This window comes from Eleginops maclovinus, chromosome 23 (genome assembly GCF_036324505.1).
Source record: "Eleginops maclovinus isolate JMC-PN-2008 ecotype Puerto Natales chromosome 23, JC_Emac_rtc_rv5, whole genome shotgun sequence".
Lineage (NCBI taxonomy): Eukaryota > Metazoa > Chordata > Actinopteri > Perciformes > Eleginopidae > Eleginops > Eleginops maclovinus.
In genome coordinates this window covers 7,108,850-7,134,213 of record NC_086371.1, presented here as the reverse complement: position 1 = coordinate 7,134,213, position 25,364 = coordinate 7,108,850, and the positions used below count along the sequence as shown (strand labels likewise).

At 39.9% G+C, this 25,364-nt stretch overlaps 3 protein-coding genes across 5 annotated transcripts; all 3 read left to right on the top strand.

Annotated features, from left to right (window-relative positions):
• Positions 1 to 2,234: 2,234 nt before the first annotated feature.
• Positions 2,235 to 14,434, top strand: maea (macrophage erythroblast attacher, E3 ubiquitin ligase). 2 transcript variants are annotated; one of them, XM_063876034.1, is made up of 9 exons: positions 2,235 to 2,318; positions 5,985 to 6,167; positions 7,481 to 7,684; positions 8,835 to 8,957; positions 9,407 to 9,483; positions 9,618 to 9,726; positions 11,546 to 11,679; positions 12,009 to 12,204; positions 12,748 to 14,434. In XM_063876034.1, exons 1-9 carry the CDS (start codon positions 2,250 to 2,252, stop codon positions 12,841 to 12,843), a joined length of 1,191 nt encoding a protein of 396 aa, XP_063732104.1. In that variant the 5' UTR covers positions 2,235 to 2,249; the 3' UTR covers positions 12,844 to 14,434. The 2 variants fall into 2 exon arrangements, with proteins under 2 accessions (XP_063732104.1, XP_063732103.1); XM_063876033.1 differs by lacking the exon at positions 2,235 to 2,318 and adding an exon at positions 3,178 to 3,306.
• Positions 14,435 to 15,907: 1,473 nt separating this feature from the next.
• LOC134859520 (heterogeneous nuclear ribonucleoprotein A0-like) lies at positions 15,908 to 19,916 on the top strand. 2 transcript variants are annotated; one of them, XM_063876038.1, is made up of 3 exons: positions 15,908 to 17,013; positions 18,443 to 18,548; positions 19,810 to 19,916. In XM_063876038.1, the coding sequence occupies exon 1, from the start codon at positions 15,966 to 15,968 to the stop codon at positions 16,875 to 16,877; it is 912 nt and encodes a 303-aa protein (XP_063732108.1). In that variant the 5' UTR covers positions 15,908 to 15,965; the 3' UTR covers positions 16,878 to 17,013; positions 18,443 to 18,548; positions 19,810 to 19,916. The 2 variants fall into 2 exon arrangements, with proteins under 2 accessions (XP_063732108.1, XP_063732107.1); XM_063876037.1 differs by having other exon boundaries at positions 18,443 to 19,916.
• On the top strand, positions 16,887 to 24,694 carry LOC134859519 (heterogeneous nuclear ribonucleoprotein A0-like). Its single transcript, XM_063876036.1, has 3 exons — positions 16,887 to 17,013; positions 18,443 to 18,548; positions 22,896 to 24,694. Exon 3 carries the CDS (start codon positions 23,110 to 23,112, stop codon positions 24,055 to 24,057), a length of 948 nt encoding a protein of 315 aa, XP_063732106.1. The 5' UTR covers positions 16,887 to 17,013; positions 18,443 to 18,548; positions 22,896 to 23,109; the 3' UTR covers positions 24,058 to 24,694.
• The last annotated feature ends 670 nt before the right edge of the window (positions 24,695 to 25,364 follow it).

Below are 25,364 nucleotides of genomic sequence, written 5' to 3'. Positions count from 1 at the left end.
TATTGTAAATATTCTTCTCTCTTTTTCACTATTTTATTTATCTTTTGCACCATGTATGTTGAGTTGTTGGAGGAGCACGCGACATAAGATTTTCATTGCCAACATATACGCTGTATCTGCTGTGCATATGACAAATAAAACCTTGAAACCTTGAAACCTTACAATATAGCTCTAAATGTAGCTTGAAAGAAACACACAGTGGCCATTATACTGTTTGTAAATGTGCAAAGGCAGACACACACATGCACACCCACACACACACACACAAACACGCACACACACAAACACACACAGCAAATTGGATTTATGGATACTGACAGTGAGCTGTAGAACAATGTGGATGCCACAACAGAGGAGAGTGCAGATACCAGCCATGTAATCTACTATAGGAGGAGACAGGTGGCACAGGCAGGAAGAGTCTAATCCACGTGTAGAAGAGAAGAGTGAGAGGAGGTGGAGGAGGTATATCCTTGTTCAAATGTATCTTTGTGGTAGTTATATAAATGTCACCTCCCTCAATAGAGAAAAGGAACAAGCGCAAATAACTGCTACCATGTACGCACATGCATCTATACTAAAATTTAGCACATCAATTTAATTGTAATAATTCAAATCACTAAAGTTGGCTCTTACATCCTCACAACTCTTTATTATTTATGTATGCCGATGAAGATAATAAAAAGTATTGCACAGCCGGCCTCTTGTTAATAGGATGTACACTACAATGCCTGCTAACCCTGATTAAAACAAAGAGAAGAAAAATGTGTGATCAATGTAAAGTTTTACCAAACTTAATTTAATCAATCAAGCAAAAATCAATCATAAAACATGCAGTACTTCTCAGCCAATTTATTCTTGTACACACACACAAACGAAAATACATTTTAATAGTCAGACAGTCACACACAAGCAAGCCTACACACATGCAAAAAGTAAATTCCACTAGTTGTTTGGCCTCACTATCACACACAAACGTGCCTGTTTTTATATTCACGGATACTGACACACATACTATAAACAGGAAGCTCTCAATATGGGGGCCAAAAATACATCACAAGCCTTTCATCGCCTTCCTCTTTGGGTGCACACTGTTCGTAAGCTTGGTGGGGGTGGGGCATGCTGCAGATAATGGGCCAATTGTAAGCAATAGAGCTTTTGCCAGCCAATCAGCATGGCTCAGCACTGGACAGCAGCCAATGGCAATATGTTCAGCACGGCTGGGGGGAGTATGTGCTCATTCACACAGGAAAAGACATCTGGTCATGTTATGGTTCTGGTGTTCCGGGGTTGTATAGACTGTACTATTGAATATAATAAAATATACTTTATTTAAAACACAGTTTCTATAAGTAACATACATTAAGATTTCATGTTGAAAATGTTCAGTAGAAATAAGATCTAGATCTAGTTTCTTGGCCCTATTCTGTTCTTATCAATACTCAATCACAAAATCAACTCCCCTCCCAAGCATCCATCTCAGCAACCCCTAACTAATCAATAATGTGCACATAAGAAAAAAGATAAGAAAACCAACCAGGAGAAAATCTCCATGTATGTGCTTTGCATTCCTAAAATGTTGACTACAAAAGGGGGGGTCACCCTTTCTCATTGTTTTTATTTTCATCATTAGTGGAATAAAAAAACATTATACCTGTCATTGATTTTACAATTTTCAGGTAGCTGTTTGAACTATCACCCAGCTTTACCCCAAATGGACAAATTATTCAGGTTTTATTAAAAGTTGCCTAATGATTTATCCCTGCTTTTTTCTGACATCTACAATATATACAGAGATGCAAAAAGAATGTACATAAATATACACAAGTTCTTACTTAACACTAAGTAAAATATATAAAGGTAAGTAGTAAAAGTATAAAAGCTTTTTGTGGTAGTGATAGTTTTTTGTCTTCTACAGCACCACATTGACTGTATGCAAATAACATACTGTCTCTCGTGAATCTATACCTTCTGTTTGAAGCCACTTCAGATAAGAAACTCATCCGAAAAATCTGCGACAAACCTGTTTTACCTGTCTTTACCCTCTGTCTCCCCTCACAATCTATGTGTTCTCTATCTGCAATAAAGGCAAAAATGGCCAACAAATTCATCTTTAAAAAAAACTCCTCCCACACCCTCACGCAGAGTCAATGTTGACACCGTCTCAGCAGATGGCGGTAGTGAGCACCAAGGCCATTCTGAGCCGATAGAAAAAAAACACAAACAACCACAAGAAAAACCACAAAACCAAGATGGCGGTGCAAGAGACAGCATCTCAACTGTCCATGGCTCTCAAAGTCCAAGAATATCCCACCCTCAAGGTAAACAAAAACTAAAACCGTCATAAATTAATAACCTTATTGATCTACTGTGTCCAAAACACAGGATGTGTTAGACGCTGTTTGAAAAATGGGGATTAGTAGTTCCCTTTGATAGCGACCAGGCGAATTTGACAGGGAGGCTAACGTTAGCTGGACTAGCTTAGCTTAGGTAGCAGCGTCCACTAACTACCTGTGTTTAAATAGCGTCAGCAGAAATCAAGCAGTTGGATGAATAACAAAAGCTGGTGGCTAGTTAGCAGGCTGTCTGTTGCCTTAATGACTTCTTATTATTCAACTAAAGTGTGTCGAGGGCCTCGGGAGTTATTAGCCTGACTGTGAGCCTGTTGTTTTTGACAAAATGGTCCTTTGACGTGTGACTTATGACATGTCAGTTGACGACTCTTATATGTTTTCTAACAACAGTTGCTAGCCGTTTGTCAGTTGTGTGTGTGTGTGGGCGAATTTATAGGCCGAGCTAACCTGGCTACTTAATTCAGTTAAAGGATTATATTAACATTATGATAACATGTTAAAACTTGTTTGCTCATCCATTCAGCAACCAGGCATGGCGTTAAAACAACAAATACCTTGAAAGTGTGTTTGGCCTGCTAGCTAGTTTGGTGTGGGGAGGAACCCAGCAGAAACCACATTCCTTTTTGCTAAAGATGAGTAGCCTACCAGATAACGTAACGTTGAGCATGCAAAAAGTAGATGGCTGGAGGAATGGTCGGTTGAATTCACCGTGGGAAGAGCCCTTAAACGCTGCGCTGTCAGGCAGGGAATCAGCCCTGAGAGTTAGCGCAGTGTCATCAGATTGCTGCTGCTGCCTCTATGCACTTCAAAATGGCCAGCCAGAGAAATCACAGCCCGCCGCACACACGCACTGTTCCTCCATTTCCACAACACGTTGCTGCGACACAACTGCTAAAAGACGAGCTGGGAGAAGCTGCTCCTGTGTCCAGCCGCGTCGTCGTTTAAAAGCACGTTTGTGAGTAGCAATGTATTAACAGCGTTTGTGAAGTAACATGTGGCATGATGGTGCCATGATGAATATAACGTGTTGTATAAGTCGTGTCTGTTCAGGAAAGCATGGCTGTGGCGATATGTCTGCCTGTGCTTGGATGCTGCAGTAAAGGGATGATGGGCTCCATTTTAAGACAGGACTGATGCTTTTAATTGCTATCTAATGGGAGTGTACATATGTGTTGAGCTATATTTAGCAGATAATATCACAATGTTGCCTGATAGACATTTAGGAATCAGCTAATCTGAATTACTAATAAAAGAGACCTTGTGTTGGGTATTATGTCATTGTGGATGGTTTTTGATATTTTCACTCAGATTGGTGTAATCAACAACAAATGAAATGGTCCCTCCTAATAAATGTATTGGACAGCCATTGGACCAGGGCTTTGTTATCCTGAATGGTGTGACAATACAGGCCCAATTTTACATTGAGATGACATTGTAATTCTGCTTTGTTTTAAAATAATCAATGTGAGTCAAAATCATTTACACACGCTCAAATTGCCTTAGCCATTAGGTTAAGCCATTTAATGATTGTAGATATTTTCAATTGTGACACATTTTGCCTTATAGACATTTGGGAAGCTGCTCATCTGGATTGGCAATGAAATGTAACCATGTGTTGGATATGATGTCCTTGTTAATGGTTTTGGATATTTTCAGCGAGATTGGTGTATGGTAAAGCAAAGAAAGTGGTAACCTTAGTACACATATTTACCCGTTTAGTGCTTAATTGACCAGCCTTTGGACCAGTGCTTTGTTATCTTGAATGGTGTGACAATACTAGGCCTTTGTTACAGTGAGATGACGTTGTAGTTCTGCATTGGTTAAACATTATTGTGTCTGTATTCAAGGTTAGTCATAATCATTTTTGACATGCTCAAATTGCCTAAGCCATTTAATGATTGTAGATATTCTTAATTATCATAATGTGCACAGCTTGGAGTGGGCTTGTACATGTCTCGCAACAAATTGTGACAGACAGCCAGTCACACACACAGGGTCATAATAGCTGTCTTTGTTAATGTGTTAATGACTGATTTATATGCAGTCTGTCAAGTAATTCAAGGATGTGAAAGATTAAGGACATATAAAAGGCCTAGTGGCCATCCCGGTTTGAAAAAAAAGGAAGATTTGTATGTCTTCAAAAACTAAAGGCCAAACTAACTCTTTTTACTGTATGTTGTAATAACAATTAAATTGATATACTGTTTATAGATGAATGATCCAGGTTTGAATGACTGTTTGGCTTATCCGGTATATTTAATACCTTGCGAATCACATTCTGTGCCAAGCTGTTCTACACTTCCTTTCCTCGTAGAGTCACACGTTAATTACATAGCTATTATTGTACAGAATGTAACAAAAGCAGTTGTTATAATCTCTGCCTTTGGTTCCCCATATAGAGTATCTGCCCTCAGAACATTTAGTCCCTGACCCTCCTCATCATTTGTTGATCTATGGCGAATTGTGTTCCTAAAAATCCATTTTTGCCAGACAAATGCCTACCTGATCAGAATACATTCGCTGTTTCTTTCAACAGGGCACTCAGGAATATGTACTGGGACTTACACAACTACTCTGTGGTAACATCTTAATTATAGGGTTATTTTCTGGGCATTCATTTGGCAAAATTACAGCTGTTATGTTGTTAAAAAAATTCCAACATGGCAGCAAAAGGTCTTAATTGTACCATGTTTTGTGGCATGCTTGCATAGTTTTCCTCTTCAGTGTTGATGACCTGTGAAATGAACTTGGCTCTAACTTGAAAGAAGAAGAAAATCCTCGTAATGCATCACAGCGCTCCTCTTAATTTGTTGCAGTATCTCAGAAAAGAAACACTATGGTCAAATCATTCTGGTGCAGGGGTATCTTAGAAGCCCCTCTTGTACTACAGTAAACAAAGTCATGTTTGCTTTATCATACATCAAGGTATTTTTATTAAATACAGAGTGTGTACAGAATACTTTCTCTGAGACTCACTGGAGCCTGTTTTGTTTGATTAAATATCATAATCAAACATCACCCAGCTTTATTTTTTTCCTAAAAGGAAATGTACAAGTTTTGTTTGAACTGAACTGAATATTACAGAATTCATGTGGGGATGGAATTCTCATAATTGCTAAAAAAGTTAGAGAAAGTTGGGCATGATTTACTGTGGTTTTAGTCAGAAATAATACAGTGCTGTTAGAAAAATAGTTATGGATGTGAAATGTAAATGTTGCTCCGATCGAATGTTCAGCAGTATCAAGGGACGACAGGAAAGATATTTCACAGAGCATCATGCAGCCCACTGCTGGTGACATTTAAAAAAAAAAGTATCTGCCAAACTGTATTAGTATCTCTTGGGTGAAGTGTTGTGGTTTACCCTTTCCTAGTTTGAATGTGAAAGTTGTCCAGTTTTTTTTAGTCCCTAAAAGAAAGGATGTCTATCACATATTTTAATGGAATATCCTTACAACTCAGTATCGGTAAGATTTATTGAAGCTCAGCTATTTAAACGGCCGTCTAGCTTTTTTTGCTAGAACTCATTTTCATACACGAGTTCACTTTATGATGCTTTGTAAAACTGTTCTTGGTTCCATGGTTGCTCTTTGGTGAATTTCCAAAGGTAAATAGCCTGTGTCGTTGTTGTTGCAGGTGCCGTACGAGACGCTGAACAAACGTTTCAGGGCGGCTCAGAAAAACATCGACCGGGAGACGAGTCACGTGACGATGGTGGTTGCCGAGCTGGAGAAGACGCTGAGCAGCTTCCCGGTAGTCGACTCTGTGGTGTCACTGCTGGATGGTGTAGTGGAGAAACTCAGCGCCCTGAAGAGGAAGGTGAGGGATCCAGATGTGTACACACACACACACTTTCACTCAGCAATGTAATCCCTACAGACTTTGAAGAAGAAAGCCAACATATTTAGCTACACAGTCCAAAACCTCAACTGTATGAACCATTACCCACGATCCCCTGTTGCATTTATTTAATTCTGGTCTGCTTAATGCCTTCCTATGTTGGTATGTTTTGTACTGGCGTTGTACTATAAAACCTCTGGAGTGCCAACTATACAAAGTACACAGTGCTTAATCACAGTTGTTTTTTGGCTCTCTATGTCTCTTGCCTGATTGTTTTGTTGGTCTCATTTTTCCCATAATGGTGTTACCTGCTATTATTTCAGATTTAGACCGTTGTTCTTTACAAAAAAAAGTAATGGCACAGATGAGCAGATGCAATAGAAAGTTGTCTTAAAGCAGCAAATTCAGTGATGTTTGGTAACGGTTTATAACAATCAGGTCTTTGTTTCTACCCCGTTGGGTCAACACTTCAAAGCTTTGGAGGTCGTTTTCTAGCCTCGGTTTGGATGGAGATATAACAGGACACCGCCTCCCTTCAGCTAGAGCCAGCTGTTAAAGCCACATTGCTCAACCCCGTTGACAAAAGCACCTTATTGTGGCCACAGTTTCTTTATGTGTATTGTGTTGGTCAGCAGTGGAATGCTGCCTGGGTGGTTCATCTATCAAGCCTTTCTAAAACGACAGAAAGCGAGTGATAAAAACAAACTGCTGCAGTTATTTTTAACTTTGTTCCACTAGGCTGTCCAGTAGCTACAGTACCCATGCTGGTGTACTTGGACCTTGGGAGTCTTTTCCCTCCCAAATATGTGGGATCAAACTAAGTTCAAAGCCTAAAGAGAACCCTTAACAAGAGAATAGAAAGACATATATTTTATTCAAATGGAAGTGTGCCCTTAAAATGGTACTCATAGGGATGCAATCATGTACTGAAAATATAATCACTGATTACTTGACACTGTGTCCTAATATATATCTACCATGCAGCGATGTGAAGGCACAATGTCCCTTTCCATTTATGTGTATGATACCAAACTTGACCTCATCACACAAGATTTTATCTCTAGAACAGGAAGCAGCTGTTCTCAACAATTCCTCCAGAAGAAAAAATGAAATGATGCTACTTATTTTAGGAAATCCAACAATCTAAAGCAGCTTTACACAATGAAGGGAAGGAAAATAGCATGCGTATTGAGAGGCCAATAGTTCAAATTTGTGTTTTAGTTTTTTTTCCTGATGCATATTCAGCTTTTTGTAAATATCCTGCTTCTTTTGTGCTTTTGTGTGTCCTGTAGGCTGCTGAGTCCATCCAGGCGGAAGATGAGAGTGCCAAGCTGTGTAAGCGTCGCATTGAGCACCTGAAGGAGCACAGCAGTGACCAGCCGGCCTCCGTCAACCTGTGGAAGAAGAAACGCATGGACCGGATGATGGTGGAGCATCTGCTGCGCTGCGGCTACTACAACACAGCTGTTAAACTGGCCAGACAGAGCGGGATAGAGGTACCTGTCTGTGTGTGAAGCATATGCTTAGTCTCAAGGTCATTCAGAAGACTCAGGAGTTCTTTGAGTTCAAATTCTGCTTTTGAGAGTATTGGGATAAAATGATAACACAAATTTGACCCTGTTAAACTATCAGTTTATACTAATACACATATATTGTGTCATTTTCTAGTGGGACTTGTCTCGTTCTATATGTTGAGTGTTATTTAGGGATGCCCGGATAGGTCCCCTTCTGATCGTTATCAGCGGATATTCATTCAAATTAGACTCGTAAAAGATGTACATTAATGCTCTCTATATCTGCTGATTTAATACATCATACAGAAACAATTCTGTGTTGAAATTGAAAAGATGATAGGTTTTTAAAGTTAGCTGATAGTGCAGCCGGAGGGCAGTACAGTCCTTCTTAAAAAACAGAGCTAATGTTTAAGGATGTTGCATTGAATTGCATCACGATGTGTAGAAAGCTCTATTATCTATAAAAGGGTATGTTGAAATATCATCTTGTAAAATACATTTATTTGCAATAAACTTGAATTAATACAGTTATTTAAAGGAGATCCTGTCAAACCAATATACAATAGAAATTAAAAAGGAAACAATGTCCTTCTGCGTAGTCCTAAGCTGCTTATAATGCAACCAATACTACTAATGCCAACATTTTGGTTCTTAATCAAAGCAAAATGCAATAATTTATTTCTCAAACATTTGATCTGTGTTTTTTCACGCACCACTATATATAGGTGATTAAAAAACAATTAAAGATTCAACACTAAGAATCATAATGACTGTTGGGCCGTCGTATAGCTCACCTGGTAGAGCTGGCGGCCCATGTATTGGGACCCAGGTTTGAATCTGGCCTGGAAGCATTAACCCTTGGCATCCCCTTTCAACACTAAAGGCTACTCTGGCCCAAAACATTTTGGAACGATTGTATACACTGACCTCTGGATGGTTGTGAAAAAGGTTAGTCAGAATAGCCTTTAATACCAGCAGCTACAACAAAAACACAACGTATCAGCAGATATATCTCCTCATGCATCGGTACCAGTGGCTAAAAGCTCCATCAGGGCATCTCTAGTTAATTCTTTGTTTATGAATCAGTTGTTTGTGTATAACTATTAACACATCCACTCTGCTGTATTTTCAGGATCTGGTCAACATTGAGATGTTCCTCACGGCGAAGGAGGTGGAGGAGTCTCTGGAGAGGCAGGAGACGGCCACCTGCCTAGCCTGGTGCCATGACAACAAGTCCCGGCTCCGCAAGATGAAGGTTAGCTCATTTACAGGAGTCAACTTTACCCAACAAATCCAACTTAGGCCTGACAAATCCTTTAAACCCACGCGCATGACCAACAGTTAGCTGTTGGAGTGTCAACCTTGAACTGCATACTGAGCTGAGGGCGGAATATATATGTGGTTAGTCCAAGTTTGGGATGCTGACGCTAGGGAACTTGACGTGACAGCATTTATGAAATCCGGTCTGGTATTTCCAATTCACTGCCAGGACAGGAAAGTTTAGTTCCAGCAGGTAACCTCTACCAGGAAAAAAAATAGGATCTGTTTCTTTTAAGTTCCCTAAACCCATATTGGTGATTTAAATATTGAAAGGCATCTTGAGATTTGAGTATAAGATTGTTCAGTTTCCTGCCTGCTTTCAAAGTTTATCAATGGCAAAGTGGTTTTAAACTCACCGCCATGTTTGCTCTGTTTCTTTGGCAGAGCTGTCTGGAGTTCAGTCTGAGAATCCAGGAGTTTATCGAGCTCATCAGACAAAACAAACGCATGGATGCAGTCAGGTAATACACACACACACACACACACACACACACACAATGTTTTAACTTGAAAACTAACTCTACATTGTTTTAATGCCACTTAAACACACATATCACCCACTGATCTTCTTCGTGTGTGTCTCTTTGTATCTCAGACATGCAAGGAAGCATTTCAGCCAGGCGGAGGGAGGGCAATTGGATGAGGTCCGGCAGGTGATGGGCATGCTGGCCTTCCCATCTGATACACATATCTCCCCATACAAGGTAAAGCCTTTACTCATTTTAATATGTAAATGTATGACATGTTTCTTGGTTAAACTCATTCCAGACCCAAGATTGTATTGTATTGTATGTTCAACATTATAGTTTACTCATTTAAGATTCACTCGTGGGACTTTTATGTTCTTCTCCAAAGATGCAACGGATAGCTAACCACACCATGTATCAAAAGGGGCCTTCGTCTAAATTGTTAAAGAGGGATAACGGGTTGTTTTGTCAGTGCTTTCATTTTTTATTATCACACTGCAGCCTCTATTCTTGACGAGCACAAAGAGCGTACTCCCTTAATAGCGAATTCATACAAACCAGCTTAAACTAAGGATTTCTCTATGTGCTTTTTACCTTGGTTGGCCACCTACCCTAACATTTCGCAACTTCTCGTTAACTTCGCTGCTGACTCAGGAGGACAGAAGACGACGTGAATTTCTCAAACAGACTGATGTCTGTTCTTCATTCCTTTGAATCAGGAATATGTTTATTTAAATGTTATGTTTTTCTTAGGTATGAATGACTTTATATAATGGCCAGTGCTGCTCTAGAATCAACACTTAGTTCTATTTGAAATCAATTGTAATCATGCTTCTAATTTCATCTTTTTACAATATGTTTTTAAAAGTTCATTATATTTTTAGGGAGAAAAAAAACACAAGCACATAATCTAATAAGGTGGCTCAATAAAAGTAGTAGTAAAACAATCCTGACCAGAGAAGTGGTATGGCTCCAGACAGGCCACTAGAGGGCCTCTGTTCCCTATAATCAAAGCTCCCTCTCTGTCCTCTGCACACATGTTCGTAGAGTTGCAGATTTTCAGCTATGGCATCCTCTCTCATTTACTCAATACCAAACTTATGGTCAGTTATCAATTTGTCTTATGACTTCTCTTTACATTACCTTAAGCGTAAGAAATAAACACATTGGACAAGACCTATTTAAATAATCAAGCTCAGAAGGACAATGCTGCCCCAACGGTTTTAAAGGGGATTTAACTGTAACGAGATTTAGAAAATGCATTTATATTACAATTAGAATGTCTTTAAGTGAAAGCTCTTGCTTCACGGTAAGCTCAGTACAAGTTATTCACATTGTTTAAACAGGTTTTCCAAATCTTCTTACATATTATATTATGTTCAAAACATTTTCGTCTGCATAGCTTTCATCATGATGTTAGATAACATTAAATACACGGTTTCCAGAGGAGTTTAAAATAGGACACCACCCTGATGTTGTTTATCTGGCGGAATTGTGAACCTTTTTTAAGTGCAACACACAGCAGCAGTGTTAGTTAGGGGATTAGAACATCCCGGCTACACTAAGCTGTTTACTTTGCTACTTTTTCTGGTGTTTGATGCTGTTTCCATCGCCCCACTGAAAGCAATTTAGTTACGCAAACGTCATGTTGGAGTTGTGTGATAACTGTCTGCACATAGCTGTATGTGCCTCCTCAGAATAACAAAGCACTGCATCTGAACTCTGCTTTATACAAAACAACTACACCAACTGATAAAGAAACACACAACAAATTTAATTTTTTTTAAAACTCTCCATAAAGAACCAAGAGAAAATATAAAACTCTAACAAAGTAAAGAAGAAATATGGATATAAATTAAAGAATAAAAGTGACAGTGGAGTATAAGATTGTAATCATATTTGATTTAATACCAGGAAGTAAGGAGAAGTCTACGGCATTGATCTAAAAGAACAGAGAGTTTCGGCTGACTTGCAGATTTCCAGGAGTTTGTTTCCGTTATATAATGCATCCATTTGTTAACCCTCTCTGGTGTCTGTCTTGTTTTTCCCCCATCAGGATCTTTTGGATCCTGCCCGCTGGAAAATGCTGATCCAGCAGTTCAGATATGACAACTACAGACTGCACCAGCTGGGAAACAACTCTGTCTTCACCATCACTCTACAGGCCGGTCTGTCCGCCATCAAGACACCGTATCCTGCCATATTTTACGCCAAATAATACGCTCATTATTCCCTTTTTGATTTCATTTTCTAGGACCAACATTCATTCATCTTTTTTTAGTTTTGACAACCATTCAGGTTATAAATGAAGATTCAATGTTATCAATTTAGGTCTTGAACACACATGATGTCTCCCTTTTTCTCTTTGCCTCTACTGTCTATTCAAAGTGAAATTCTAGACACTTTCTACATTCTTTTTGATTATTCTTTCCTCCGAGCCTGTCTGCTGTGAGACCCATGGTAACATTGTGTATTCAGGAATGATTTCACTTATTTCCCTTAATCCATGCGCGTTCCAGTCAGTGCTACAAGGAGGACGGTACCTCTAAGAACCCAGACTGCCCGGTGTGCAGTAAATCCCTTAACAAGCTGGCCCAGCCGCTTCCCATGGCCCACTGTGCCAACTCCAGGCTAGTGTGTAAGATCTCTGGGGAGGTCATGAACGAAAACAACCCTCCGATGATGCTGCCTAATGGATATGTCTATGGCTACAATGTGAGTACATTGTATTAGTAACTACATCTTAAAGTACAGGGATCATGAGATAAAGCTAGTTCTGCCAATTGTAAAGCACATCAATTCCCCCCCAAATAAAAATACCTTGTTTGCCTCTTTCCTGTAATGCTATTCATCAATCTAAATAGTTTTGGGATGAGTAACAGAAATCTGAACTTGAGATGTCTGCCTTCTCTCCATAACAGAACAATATGGCACTCTGCTTGTGGTGCTCAAAAAAAAAAAAAACATTCTTTCCTGAAGTCATGACCTGGTTTCTCAAGCTTATCCACATACCTTGTTGTGCGAAGTTTCATTTAGAACTATTTTCTTTCTATCTAACTACACCCACCAAAATAAGTGCATTTTTTGCCATAAAGTTCCATTATATGAAAGAGCGGAAAGGCTCCAACACATTGATGGCACTACAAGGCACTATAAATTCTGGGTGACTCTTTTAAATGAAAAACTGGGAGCAAAAACCGTAATGAATGTTTGTTGTTCCTTCTCATATATTATCTGTGTGCTTCTTATCTTTTTCAGTCCCTTTTGTCCATCCGCCAAGATGACAAAGTGGTGTGTCCCAGAACCAAAGAAGTCTTCAACTTCTCTCAGGCGGAGAAGGTCTACATCATGTGATCGCTCAGATGAACCCGTCTGAGGATTAACATGATCGCTTATGTCGTTCATCACCTGGCGTACTCAGAGAGCCACCTGTGGAGCTGTGATCCAGTGACCCCCCCCACCCTCCCAGACACATCCGGCATTTCTCACTACTATACTACCCCCCCCCTAAAACATGATCATCTTCAGTGTCTTTCTTCCTCTTAGTTTATCACACAGAAACTGGGATCCTCTCCTTTCAGACTCTGAGAAAGACGTTGATTGATCCGATTCATTGAAGCACATGGACTATCAACATCGTCATCTTCGAAAAGGCCCTCGCTGTGACATTTACAGAAAGGGACTGAGAGGATGAACTCCTAGTTAGATGTTTGATTTTATTACAACAAATATAAACACTTGTTGAGGTTACTTTCACTTCCCACTAGTAGTGATCTTTTGTTACTAAAATAACATGTGACAGGACTGCGGCAGCCCGCCACATTATCCAGATAAACTCATGACTTTTGGGCAGAACAAACATGTCTGCCTCCTGTTCATGTGGTAGCATCTCGTTCTGTGATGCATGCTGTTGACATCCTTTGTCTTCTAGCCATGTTTTTTGGTGGGTTGTTGGGGGGGATATATGCTAAATGCCTCCTCCACTTTTTTTGCATTTCATCCCCCTCGGTTGTGTGACCTGGAGCCTGATTCGGGCTGCAGTATGCACCTTTTCAAATGTAAATATTAGATAGGAATTGATCATCCTCATGTGTAAATTGAGAGGTTTTGCGGACAAGTTACAACAACGAAGATGAACTTTCTACAAAGATTGCTGTGTGAACTGAACAAGTCTTTTTTTGGTGGTGTTTACCTCAAATTGGTTGTTCAGTAAAACTTCTGACTTCTGAGGAAGCTTTCATTATTCAACAAACTTGTAAACATTGATTATGGTGTATTTACTATCATAAGGAAGTTTACGAAATACTCAAACAAGACAACCATCTTTGATGTTTTTTAAATTGAACAAATTGTCTTCCTCTTTAGTGTGTGAGGTTTGCCATTTTTAGTCATTTTCAACAGATGTCACTTATTTCTTCAGCTAACGGAAAGAGTGCATTTCTGTGATTTCACATTTATTTTGTTTAAAGATAAAACCCTAGATTTGTTTAGTAAAGTCCACATTGCCCTAATAGTTGTAATTTCAGAACTATTTTTCCAACAATGAACAAAATAATAAAGAGATGGGACTGCTGATATTTGTTTTTCTATGACTTTTAAAACCCTAATGTAGATGATGGATGGAAATGTGATCGGACCTAGATGTACACAAATTTGGACTCAAGTGACAACTAACGCACAAATAACCTGCAAATTGTGAAGAATTTACCTGTAAACACACTAAGCAATCCAAAAATGCAGTTTTATGTTGTTCAGTCTTTCGGTCAACCATTTCTTCCGTTTTTTCTTTTGTTCAACAAACCAAAAGTTGCCTCATTTGTGTCCATAAATGATTTGGAAGTGTATCTGTAAACGACACAGACTGTCCTGTGTGTTTGTGTTGGTAGAATAGATAAAGGGATTGTTTCATGAGCAACATGCCTCATAAAGATTTCAGTGAACTGTTTTCAGTCTTTCATTATTTGCATGTCTCCTTTGCTCGGTCAGCTCTTAGAGCAGCATTACCATAAGCCCAGGTTGGGTGTGACGAGATTAACGATTAAATGCATTTTTTGTTGACATGGAAATGAAACCAAGTGTTGTGTCTTTCACCTGAAACTACATCTGCATGATATGAAGAGGTCAGCGGTCTGTGTGGGTGTGTTTTGGTCTAGCAGTGAAACCACTCTTACAGATGGTAATTAACTGTAGGGTCGAATCCTTTCTCTGCAACATACATTTCATATAAACACAAACAAGATAAAAGAACTCGGCAACTGTGACAAGATTTGGCAGAACGATTACTCCTTTACATGTTAAAACTAAACCTTGACTTTGGGAGACTAAGAATTATCTTTTTGTCTACCCCATTGCCATGTTTTTTGGGGAGGGGGCAAGCGATTATCAATGATCTTTTCCGTTATTGAACAATCTGAATTAAACAATTGATTGTAAAGTTTAGGAATTTGTGAAAAATGCTCATTTGTGCATAGCTCATTGTTACATCTTAAAACTTTATTTTCCAACCTTCTCAAACCATAACATTTTTGAATTAAAGTGGCCTAAAACAGCTGCTAATCTGATAAACTAGAATCAGTTAATCCAGTGGCTGAACGATTGATTTTCTACTGAACTAGTTTTTTAACTGATCTCCTTTGCTATGATTTGTGATTTAAAATAGACCTGACTGCAAACACCCAAGGATATGGTATCGTGTTTAACTGGCAGATGTTGCTTTTGACTAATTGCTAAAAACCTACTTACATTCAAAGCAAGCCCACTAGTTAGCCTGTTTGGTTTTGACTTTTCACACTAACCAAGCGAATTACTAAAAATTAAGACGTACAAGCATAAAGGTACTGGCTCATATTTTAAACTGTATTCACACAAGATACCACTTTGCATAACATTTTTGGTTACGAATGTGGTTTTGGTTTGAACCTATGTGATAGTATTAAGCCTTAAACGGTTTTAAAAAATGCCATCACCTCATTCTGATGCATTTCACTTACTCGGCTGGGGGAGGGGTTCATGTGTTAGACAAATCAGAAGATATTATGCAACAATAAATACACGAATGTCGCAAAACTAACGGGTATATTTGTATTGTTTGAGGATATAAATAATAAAATTATAAAGTTTAATGATTCAATTTTGAAAACGTGAAGCCGAAAGCGTGCTGCAACGACTGCGCGTGTCATAACGCTCAAACGTAGTGTTTTTTTAACGGCTGTAGTATTTCATAAATATATATTTTCATACTTTTCTATTTCACTTTGCTTTTGTATGGTGGCTTAGACATTTTAGTCTATGTATTTTTTAAATTTATTTTGAACCTAACAGATGCGGTCTTTGTTCCCCACAAAGAAAGAATCGTGAACCGGAAGAGGTGTTGCATGCTGACGTCATACAGCGTCCTGTATAAATTCAGCTGCGTTCTTCCCCCACCACCATCTTGAGATCAGTGTATCGTTACTGAGCAAGCCACGAATCTTAAAATGAATGACCAGCTTTGCAAACTTTTTGTCGGAGGTCTCAACGTGGACACCGACGACGATGGCCTTCGCAAACACTTCGAACAGTACGGTTCTCTCACCGACTGTGTGGTGGTGGTGAACAAGCAGCTGCAGCGGTCCCGTTGTTTCGGCTTTGTGACCTACTCCACACCGGAGGAGGCCGATGCAGCAATGGCGGCCAGGCCTCACACAGTGGATGGCAGTGGCGTGGAGGTGAAGAGGGCCGTGGCGAGAGAAGACGCTAACAAACCAGAGGCCCTCGCCAAGGTGAAGAAAATATTCGTCGGTGGGTTGAAAGACGACATCGAGGAGGAACACCTCACCGAACATTTCTCCCAGTACGGTGAAATCGAGAAGGCCGAAGTCATCTCGGAGAAGGATACCGGGAAGAAGAGGGGCTTCGGCTTTGTTTACTTCAACGACCACGACGCCGCAGACAAAGCTGTGGTGGTGAAATTTCACACCATCAATGGACACAAAGTGGAAGTGAAGAAAGCCCTGACCAAGCAGGAGATGCAGGCGTCCGGCAGGAGCGGGATGCCGCAGAGGGGCAGAGGCCGAGGCATGAGGGGAAATCAAAATGGCTACGGCAGCAGGGACTACAGCGGAAACTACAACTACGGTAATGGCGGAGGCTATGGCGGCGGCGGAGGCTATGGAGGCGGATATGGTGGCGGGCCATATGGGGGTGGTTATGGAGACCAGGGAAGCGGCTACGGAGGTGGAAACGGCTACAACGAATTCGGCAGCGGGTATGGTCAGCATTCTTCTGGTTACGGCCCCATGAAAGGACCACCCTTCGGCGGGCAGAGGAGCGCTGCTCCCTACACCAGAGGAGGTGGCGGAGGAGGTGGTGGATACCCACGAGGGGGCTACGGAGGCGGCGCATACTAATCCAACCACCCCATCGATTCAATTACCTCCAGGATTTGGACACCAAAATGAAATTCGTGAAATGCCGTGAATCCAACAATGGCAGAGATACGGACACAGAGACCCCCTAATCACCAGACCTCCCAACCCCCAACAGGTAGGAAGGTCACTTCCCAGAAAACCTGATAATAACGAGCAGCTGTTGCCGTTCAACTAGGACATGTTAATGAAGAATAAAACAGTGATCCCTTTTTTTATTATGTACCCACGCTAATGCGTGTAGTTGTCGTTTAGAGTTGAATATTATTTTTTATTTGCGATTACTCGTTGTTTTGCAGAATTCGATGTAGGACTGTTTTTCCTGATTATCCTTACATTTGCATTTTAAGCAATTCGACTTTTTTTCTGGAGTAAACTTAGTGTGATTTTTCAATGTACGGGGGGATGAGAAAGCATGTTTTGTGGTTCTGGATTTCATAGTTTTGTCATACTGAAAATAACATCCAACTTGTATGGTTTACTTTGGTCATTCAGCTAAAAGGCGGGAACGTGACACTGCAGGATCCAGTTTTTGTTTCGTCCCACTATATTGTACTCAAAAAACTCTCCTCACGCATAGTAGTAGTTTCAGTCTAAATATTGTTCATTTCATTTACTTGTAGCAATATCTAATGTATATTGTATACTTTCATGTCTGGAGAACAAAACCTACTGTTAAAACACTTTGGTATGCTTATGTATGTTCATTTTAAATAAAACGTTATACCACTTAGCTTAGTTTACTTTACTTATTATTTAACCAGGCTTCCTCAAGTTTATTCACAGGTTGTTAAAGGAACATCATCTTGATCCTTTAGTTACATGGCATCTACTGTAACAGTTTATTCCCTTACTCTCAGGTGGGTAAAATGGTTAAAGAATATGTAGTCTACCCACAGCCAATGCATGTAGGCTCTGTAGGGTTTGACCTTTTTTCTACATTAAATTATGTGTTTTTTACTTAGACCTTGCTAATGACTCTTATTTTTTTACATTACACATTTGACTACATATCGATATGTGGACATGAGGGCTCTGATATTTAATAACTATTCCTACTTCCTATTAGGTGTTCTTACTCGTATTCCAGTATGCTATCCCAGCAATAATAGCCGTAGCAGTTTGTTTGTAGGCTACATCAGGACCCTGTTGATTACCTGGGGTCGATTGTGATAGGAGTCTGAAATATCTCTTTAGGATATCCACATCCAGCAAACTAGGTATGTAAATCAACCTGTCTTCACTCTGTGTTGGTCAACCATGTATGGAATATCAACTATAAGATGGCTCACAAGTGTGCCATTATTAAACAACTTAAGTTACACTTTATTCACAACTCAATGCGGCTTCATATAGCTAATCTTGTATTGGGGGGAAACAAAAAGGGGGGGTACTTAATTTGGTCTTAAATTATCTTTAAGTGGGTGGAAGGGGACCCAAATTTTGTTCCACCATTAAATAAATATTGGAACGAGTAAATTGGTGTCTCTTCCAGAAGACTTTACAAAGCCCAGTATCTCACTCTATTTCTCTCCCATCTTCTCCAGGTTGCTACGGTAACCTGGGCATGAGGCGTCACCCTGAAAAACACTTGGGGTGTGTGTCTCCACGCCGACGGGCAACCGGAGAGCGCTTGTGCCTTTTCCCCCTCAGGTGATGTCAGTTTTCACAAAGGATTCCTCAATGTGGTCTAAATGCATTAGAGTCTGACCCTGGGTTTTTATTCTGAAAGGTTTTATCAACTCTTTGTTCAGAAACATTTGATACCACAGTGCCCCGGTGCAGTGTAAGCGTTATTTCCCAACAAGCAAATGCTTTTTTATCTCAGATTTTAATCTCTTTTATAGGATGTGAAGATTTTAACATGTGCTGCAATAAATAAGTTTCAAAAAAGTTTTTATCTGCTCCATTTATCTTTTCTCTAATCCTTACGACTTCAGATTTATTTTAGGAATGCTTACACAAGAGCTAATGCTCACATGGAAGAGACCATTTGCACTTGGGTACTGTGGATTTCAAAAATAAAACTTGATTGATTTATAGCGTGTGTTGTGTTTTCAATAAGTTAAACAGTTTCTGGTATTATTTTTTATATACCTCTGTGGTAAACTTTAAGTACCACTCTGCCAAAAGTCCAATACAACAAACTACGAAACATAAAATGAGCTGCAGAAAAGCCACGTGCTTAAACTGCACCACATGTCTTGCGTAATCAGGAAGTAGAGGCCATGATGCAAGATACCCATATCTTGGAACTTCAAGTTTGGGCTGTTATTGGACAACTATCATAAACTGGCCCATAGCTCAAACTCATAAGGGTTCAAATTTGTCAATAATTTCATACTTTTGCCCTTTCTGACGGTCTTGTGGCTGAAATGGTATATACCGGAAGAAATAATGAATGATTGCTTATCTGTCTTGTAAAGTTCTCTCTAGAGGATGGTGGATTTTCCTTAATTACACTTCAGCATTTGAAGACAACTCATGTGTTATGGTTGGTAATGTCTGAGTTTGAAATTGTTAAATCTAAAGCATGCTGGTAAGGCATATGTGAAGTGCCCCTTGCAGATGAAGAAAGAAATGGTCGTCAGTCTTAACCATAATCTCTTGAACAAACAATACATCTGACAGAAAGTCTTTGATTTACCTCCAACAGCTGAAGTCGGAACATTAAACTGGCAGTTTAAAACTTAGCTGGATGAAAGAAATTGAACAGACCAAACCTCAACATAAGAGGTAATTACAGAAGTAATTCCTCAGTCAACATTGGAGGAAGGGGCAATCCTTTAATGAAGTCTTGTCTGATGTACTGTGGCGATTCAGGAAGTTCAGTGTGACATAACTTGTTGGTTTAAATGCGTGATTAATCCTATGTTATAGTGGGAATGTACATTTGACTTTTGTTCTTTTATAGGATAATGGTGGTTGAGGATTTCTGATCATCCCATAGGAGAGGAATCATCTGTTATGTCAGCGGTGCTTTTTATGAATCTACAATAAATTATATATTTTTATACACCATGCGACTTGTTATCTTACTTATTTACACCCAGGATAGTTTGGTTGCATGTCCCTGCCTGATACCTGTCAATAAGGGTCCAACTCAGGTTGTGAACTGATCATCCATTTGATTCTGTGCAGCAGATGAGGCGGTGATGCCAACAATCTGGTTGGTGGATTTATACATTTCTGGGTGTCACCTCCGTGTTAGGGCTGTGCAAGAATTTGGCCCTGTGGTGAATCATGATATAGGGGGTTACTTTTTTTAAATCAAATTATAGGTTTAACTTATAGTAATCAATCAGAACAATGGGATCTGCATGTTCCCAGTCCGATAAATCAGATTTCATATAAGACAAATTTCTTTTGCAGCCATGTGCAGACACCTTGGGTAAAGTTCTAAATGAGGAGCTATGTCACATGCAACTTTATAGACTACACTAGAATGGAAGTGTGAAAAACATTTTTAAAAAGACAAACTATAATAATAATAATTCTGTGAAAAATATTTCTTTTATCACTGAAAAGGACCAAGCATGCATTCACCATGAAGTTTGATAGGAACCTTTGATTTGTAAATGTTTGCTTTGGAAAACATCCACATGCTAAACTCGTCACAACTCAACAGGCTGCTTTCACAAATCTGATTCATGTAAGTCTCATTTTACACTTCTTGTACCTGAGAAAATATTTGATATCTTACATAGTACTGGAACATTGATGGACCCTCTAAATCCAGGGAGATGCGTAACTCAGAATTTAGATTCAGTGGCCAACTTCTTCTTCTTCTTCAGGACGACAGCCTTCCCCACTTCGGCACATAGCTCACCATGGTCATGTTGCCACTGAAACCAAATTCTGAGCTATGCATCTCCTCGGTTTGGAGGGTCATGTAATGTTCACATATTATTTACACTTATCTTTCACAAGATATCAAATATTCTCTTAGGTAAAAGAAATGTAAAGTAAGACTTACATTAATCAGATGTGCAAAAGCAGCCTGTTGAGGTGAGGCATGTGAATGCTGTCCACAGTAAACATTTACAAATCAAAGGTTCCTCTCAAATTCCGTAGTGAGTTCATGCTTGGTCCAAATCACTGCTTAAATAATTATTTTTCACAAAACTATTATTTTAGTATGTCTTTTATTTTTAATCACACTTGGCAATAACATAGGAAAATAAAATGGGTCATTTTGGAGCCATGTTGTGCCTTAGAATAATTGTTGTAGTGATACAAAAATGATTTTTATTCAAACAGTAAGAAAGGAAAAATGAAGATAAGAATGTGTGATGATCAACATCAAGTTAATTGAGGAAAACCTGGAATTCCGAATGATTAAAGTAATATATTGCAAAGATATTCACAATTAAAACTAATCCGGGTCACTTTCCACCCATTTTGTGTCTCAAAGGGCTAACAAACAACCTTTCCAAAGCCTATAAGAAGTCAGTCTACACAGAGAACCTTGTAAGTTTGGATAGTTCAAGCTGGGAGTCATACATCAAAGATAAGCAGCTGAGTATAGCTCTAATCAGAGGTGGGAAGTAACTAAGTATATTTACTCAAGTACTGTACTTATTTAGAAATACTTGTACTTTACTAGAGGATATCCATTTTAAGCTAAAGATTTGGATTAATGATGTGAAATATAACCAACACTTAAATAAGGCTTTAGACACCTGGAGTAACATTAAAAAACTACCGTGCAGCATACAAAGTAATTATAGCTGCACCTTCACCACCTTTAATAACACTTAAATGCATCAATAATTATAAAACACACTTATCATATATTCTGAAATGGGCCAATCTGCACAACGAGTACTTCTACTTTTGTTACTTAAAAGTATATTTTGATGCCACTACTTTTGTACTTTTACTTGAGTAACATTTTTAATGCAGGACTTTTACTTGTAACATAGTATTCCTACACTATGGTACTTCTATTTTTACTCAAGTACAAGATCTGAGTACTTCTGTGAAACAAATAAGATAAAAGCATCAGATGCGTTTGTAAATGTTGGAAGTTCTGTTTCAAAAACTGCAGGGAGAGCTTTTATGGCTAGTGCTGAAAACAGGCTTGTTGCAGCATGTTTTAAAGTCCTTTAAATTCTTTTAAATTACTTTGAAGATACAGTTTGACTTTTTCCAGCAGCCTGGGGGGAGGGGTTTGAGTAGTATCACTTACTGGGCAATACTGACTTCAGCTATCCTAAACTACACCAAGGCACAAAAAAACAACAACCAACTTTTATGTGTAATTTTGATCAGTGTGTCGCTGATTCCCTTCATTATGTGTGCTGTTGGTTTTGGACTTGTGGAACCAGTTCTCCCTGTGATAAATAATAAGTGGCAAGAGGAAGTAATGTTAGGGCACTGTGACACCCTTCCCTCCGTGCTCTTTCCAAAGTGTGTTCCTTTTTTCCCGTAAGGTTAAGGTTTGACTGTTCCTTATTAAGGTACAGAGAATGTTGTATTAAGCTGTACAAACTGTAAACCCCCTAATGGAAAGTGTGTGATATTACACTATGTACATTAGATACGCTTGGCTTCCTAAAACTAATTTAACTGTAAGTCAAAGAAAATTACAGCATTTCACTGCTTGAAAGTACATTTCAGAGATGTCAAGCATTGATCAGTGAATTATAATTGAACCCATATATACTAGAAATTTTGTTTGGATACTCTTCAAATACATTTAATTATTAATGACTTTGTGAAATTCTTATTATTTCTTATTTGTTAGATGGTAATTCAAAGAACATAGGGGCTTTACTATGCTAAAACGCACGATCGTTATATCAATGCTATGTAAGGTGTTTTCTATAGTACCAATAACTTATAAGTGAGAGTAAATAATCGGGACATATATTTATTATTGTGCTTTGCAAATGTAGAGAATGAATTACCAGAAAGATTAGATTTATTAATGTGCTTTGCAACTGTAGTGAATGAATTACCAGAAAGGTTGAAATCCCCGCTTCCTTTTCTTCCCAGCTATTCAAACCTAAGACTTCCCACACCACCTGAAGGCAGCAGTGACGCGCTTGGCCATACCAGCCAATGAGAGCGGTGATTTGTTCAAGATGACCAATCAGCGACTGATACGTCTTACGGAGGCGAGTGAGTCGAACGGCCCGCCCCGACGTTGCTTCATTGAAGAAGAAGAGGGACGGTCTTTCACCACACCATCCTCACAAGAGATTCAGTCATGGCGGCTAAACTTACCAAGCTTTTTGTCGGGGGACTGAATCTGCAGACAACGGAGGATGGAGTCCGCACCTATTTCGAGCAGTTTGGCACTTTGAGTGACTGCGTTGTCGTGATGAACCCGCAGCTCGGCCGGTCCCGCTGCTTCGGCTTCATCACATACTCGACACCGGAGGAGGCCGACGCCGCAATGGCGGCTAAGCCACATGTCGTCGAAGGCCATGATGTGGAATTGAAAAGAGCCATAGCCCGAGAGGACGCGAACAACCCGGATATTCTCGCCAACGTTAAGAAAATTTTCGTCGGTGGTGTGAAAGACCACATCGAGGCAGACCACCTAACTGAGTACTTCTCGCAGTTCGGCGTGGTAGAGAAGGCCGAAATCATCTCCGACAAGCAGACCGGCAGGAAGCGGGGATTCGGCTTTGTCTACTTCGAGGACACAGACTCCGCCACCAAAGCAGTGCTGACCAAGTTCCACACCATCAGTGGAAACAAGGTGGAGGTGAAGAAAGCGCTCACCAAGCAGGAGATGTCCACCGGGAGCCGTGGTAGAAGCCGAGGCCGGGGGATGCAGCCCTATGGCGGCGGAAGAGGAGGAGGTGGAGGCTACGGAGGCGGCGGCTACGGCAGCAGTTACGGGGGTGGCTACGGTGGCGGCGGAGGCGGCTATGGTGGGGGTTACAACGGAGGTGGCGGAGGAGGATACGGAGGTTATGGTGGGGGATACGAGGAAGGTGGATACGACCAGCAGATGGGGGGTGGGTACAGCAATGGTGACTTTGGGGATGGCTATGGACAGCAGCACTCCAGTTATGGTGCAGTGAAGGGGGGCAACTATTCCTACAGGAGCGGGGCACCATACAACAGAGGAGGCGGAGGCTACGGTCGGGGTGGTGGTGGTGGTGGTGGAGGAGGAGGAGGTGGTGGTGGATACGCCGGCTATTAAAGCCCCCCACTCAAGTTTTGTGGTCATGGGGAAATTCAGATTACAACGAACTTGAATTTACATGCACACACACAAACACATTACAAATCCCGGGTGAGGGGGGTCTTGTTGAGATCATTTAAGGGAGCAGTGCCCATCACCCCCCACAGGAATGAATGACACTGTCCTCTGGTTCCCCCCACCCGGACCCCATCTGTCCCTCTTATTCCACACATAATGGACTTGAATTGTACTTTTGTTATGTTTTGGGGGAAAGACTTGCTTTGAACCATTTGTAAAGCCGTAATCAATGTCAGTCACTGCTTCTCAACTCAGAATTGAGTTTGTATGTCTTGCAAACCAGCCACACGTGTCTGTTATTTTTGCATCATGAACTCAGGGTTTTAAGTGATGTTGGTGGCAGTGTCAGGCAGCATGGGGACTCCATTGCTTGGGTTTCTTGATCTTAAACAGTCGTGACTACGTATTTTCGGGAGAAAATTTCACAGACTTTTTTTGTTATATGTATAAATTACTTTTTCCACCCGTCCCATTACAGGCTTTTGTTTAGATTAAAACTGTTTTGAAATCCATGTGTTCAGTTCACTCCTATGTTTGATTCTGCTTTTTATTAAAGTTTTTAATGTTTTGAAACTCACCTACTCTTGCAGTCTTAATTGTTTGGGATAAACTTTATAACTCGGCCTTTGTGGGAGCACTCAATGCTTAACTTAAATAAAATATGCTTTTGTAAAGTTATGAATTCACAAGGTGTCCACCGGGGGGCGTACTGCCTGTAAAGTCATGCATTTTCAAATCATCGGCCATTTTATACCGGCACGGATTCAAGAGAAGAGCACTTTGTGCGTCACCCAAAACACTACTTTAACTGATATGTTCCACTGGCAGATTTGTACTGCAACTTTAAAAAAAAAAAAAAAAACGTAGACCATGGAAAACCCTTGGTCCTGTGAAATGTCCTTTCAAATAAACATTTTTTTGTAAATATTGTCCTTCTCTTAACTCTTCTATCCTACTTTTTAAAATGTAATCCATTAGATTAGTAATGATCTTTTGCTTTCTAACTGCAACTCATGAAGTGAGTTTGGAGCTAAGTAAGGTTGACCTCTGTGCCTGTTCCTGCTATCCAACACAATTTTTCTATTTGAGTCCTGTTGAACAATAACTGGAACAAATGTGTGGTGCATAAAAACTGAATGCTGCTTTTCGATGTTTGATTTTGAGTACCGCTGACAGTAAGCACTCCTGTTACAGACGACCTGAGAGATCTGGTAATTCACTATGACGCACAAAGCTTTTTTAACCAA

Bases quoted from the DNA above. Each gene is read 5' to 3' on its own strand.
- maea (XM_063876034.1), top strand. From the start codon at position 2,250: ATGGCGGTGCAAGAGACAGCATCTCAACTGTCCATGGCTCTCAAAGTC. The intron at 2,319-5,984 runs GTAAACAAAAAC...TTGTTGTTGCAG, and splicing joins AAGAATATCCCACCCTCAAG to GTGCCGTACGAGACGCTGAA. The intron at 9,727-11,545 runs GTAAAGCCTTTA...TTCCCCCATCAG, and splicing joins CACATATCTCCCCATACAAG to GATCTTTTGGATCCTGCCCG.
- LOC134859520 (XM_063876038.1), top strand. From the start codon at position 15,966: ATGAATGACCAGCTTTGCAAACTTTTTGTCGGAGGTCTCAACGTGGAC.
- LOC134859519 (XM_063876036.1), top strand. From the start codon at position 23,110: ATGGCGGCTAAACTTACCAAGCTTTTTGTCGGGGGACTGAATCTGCAG.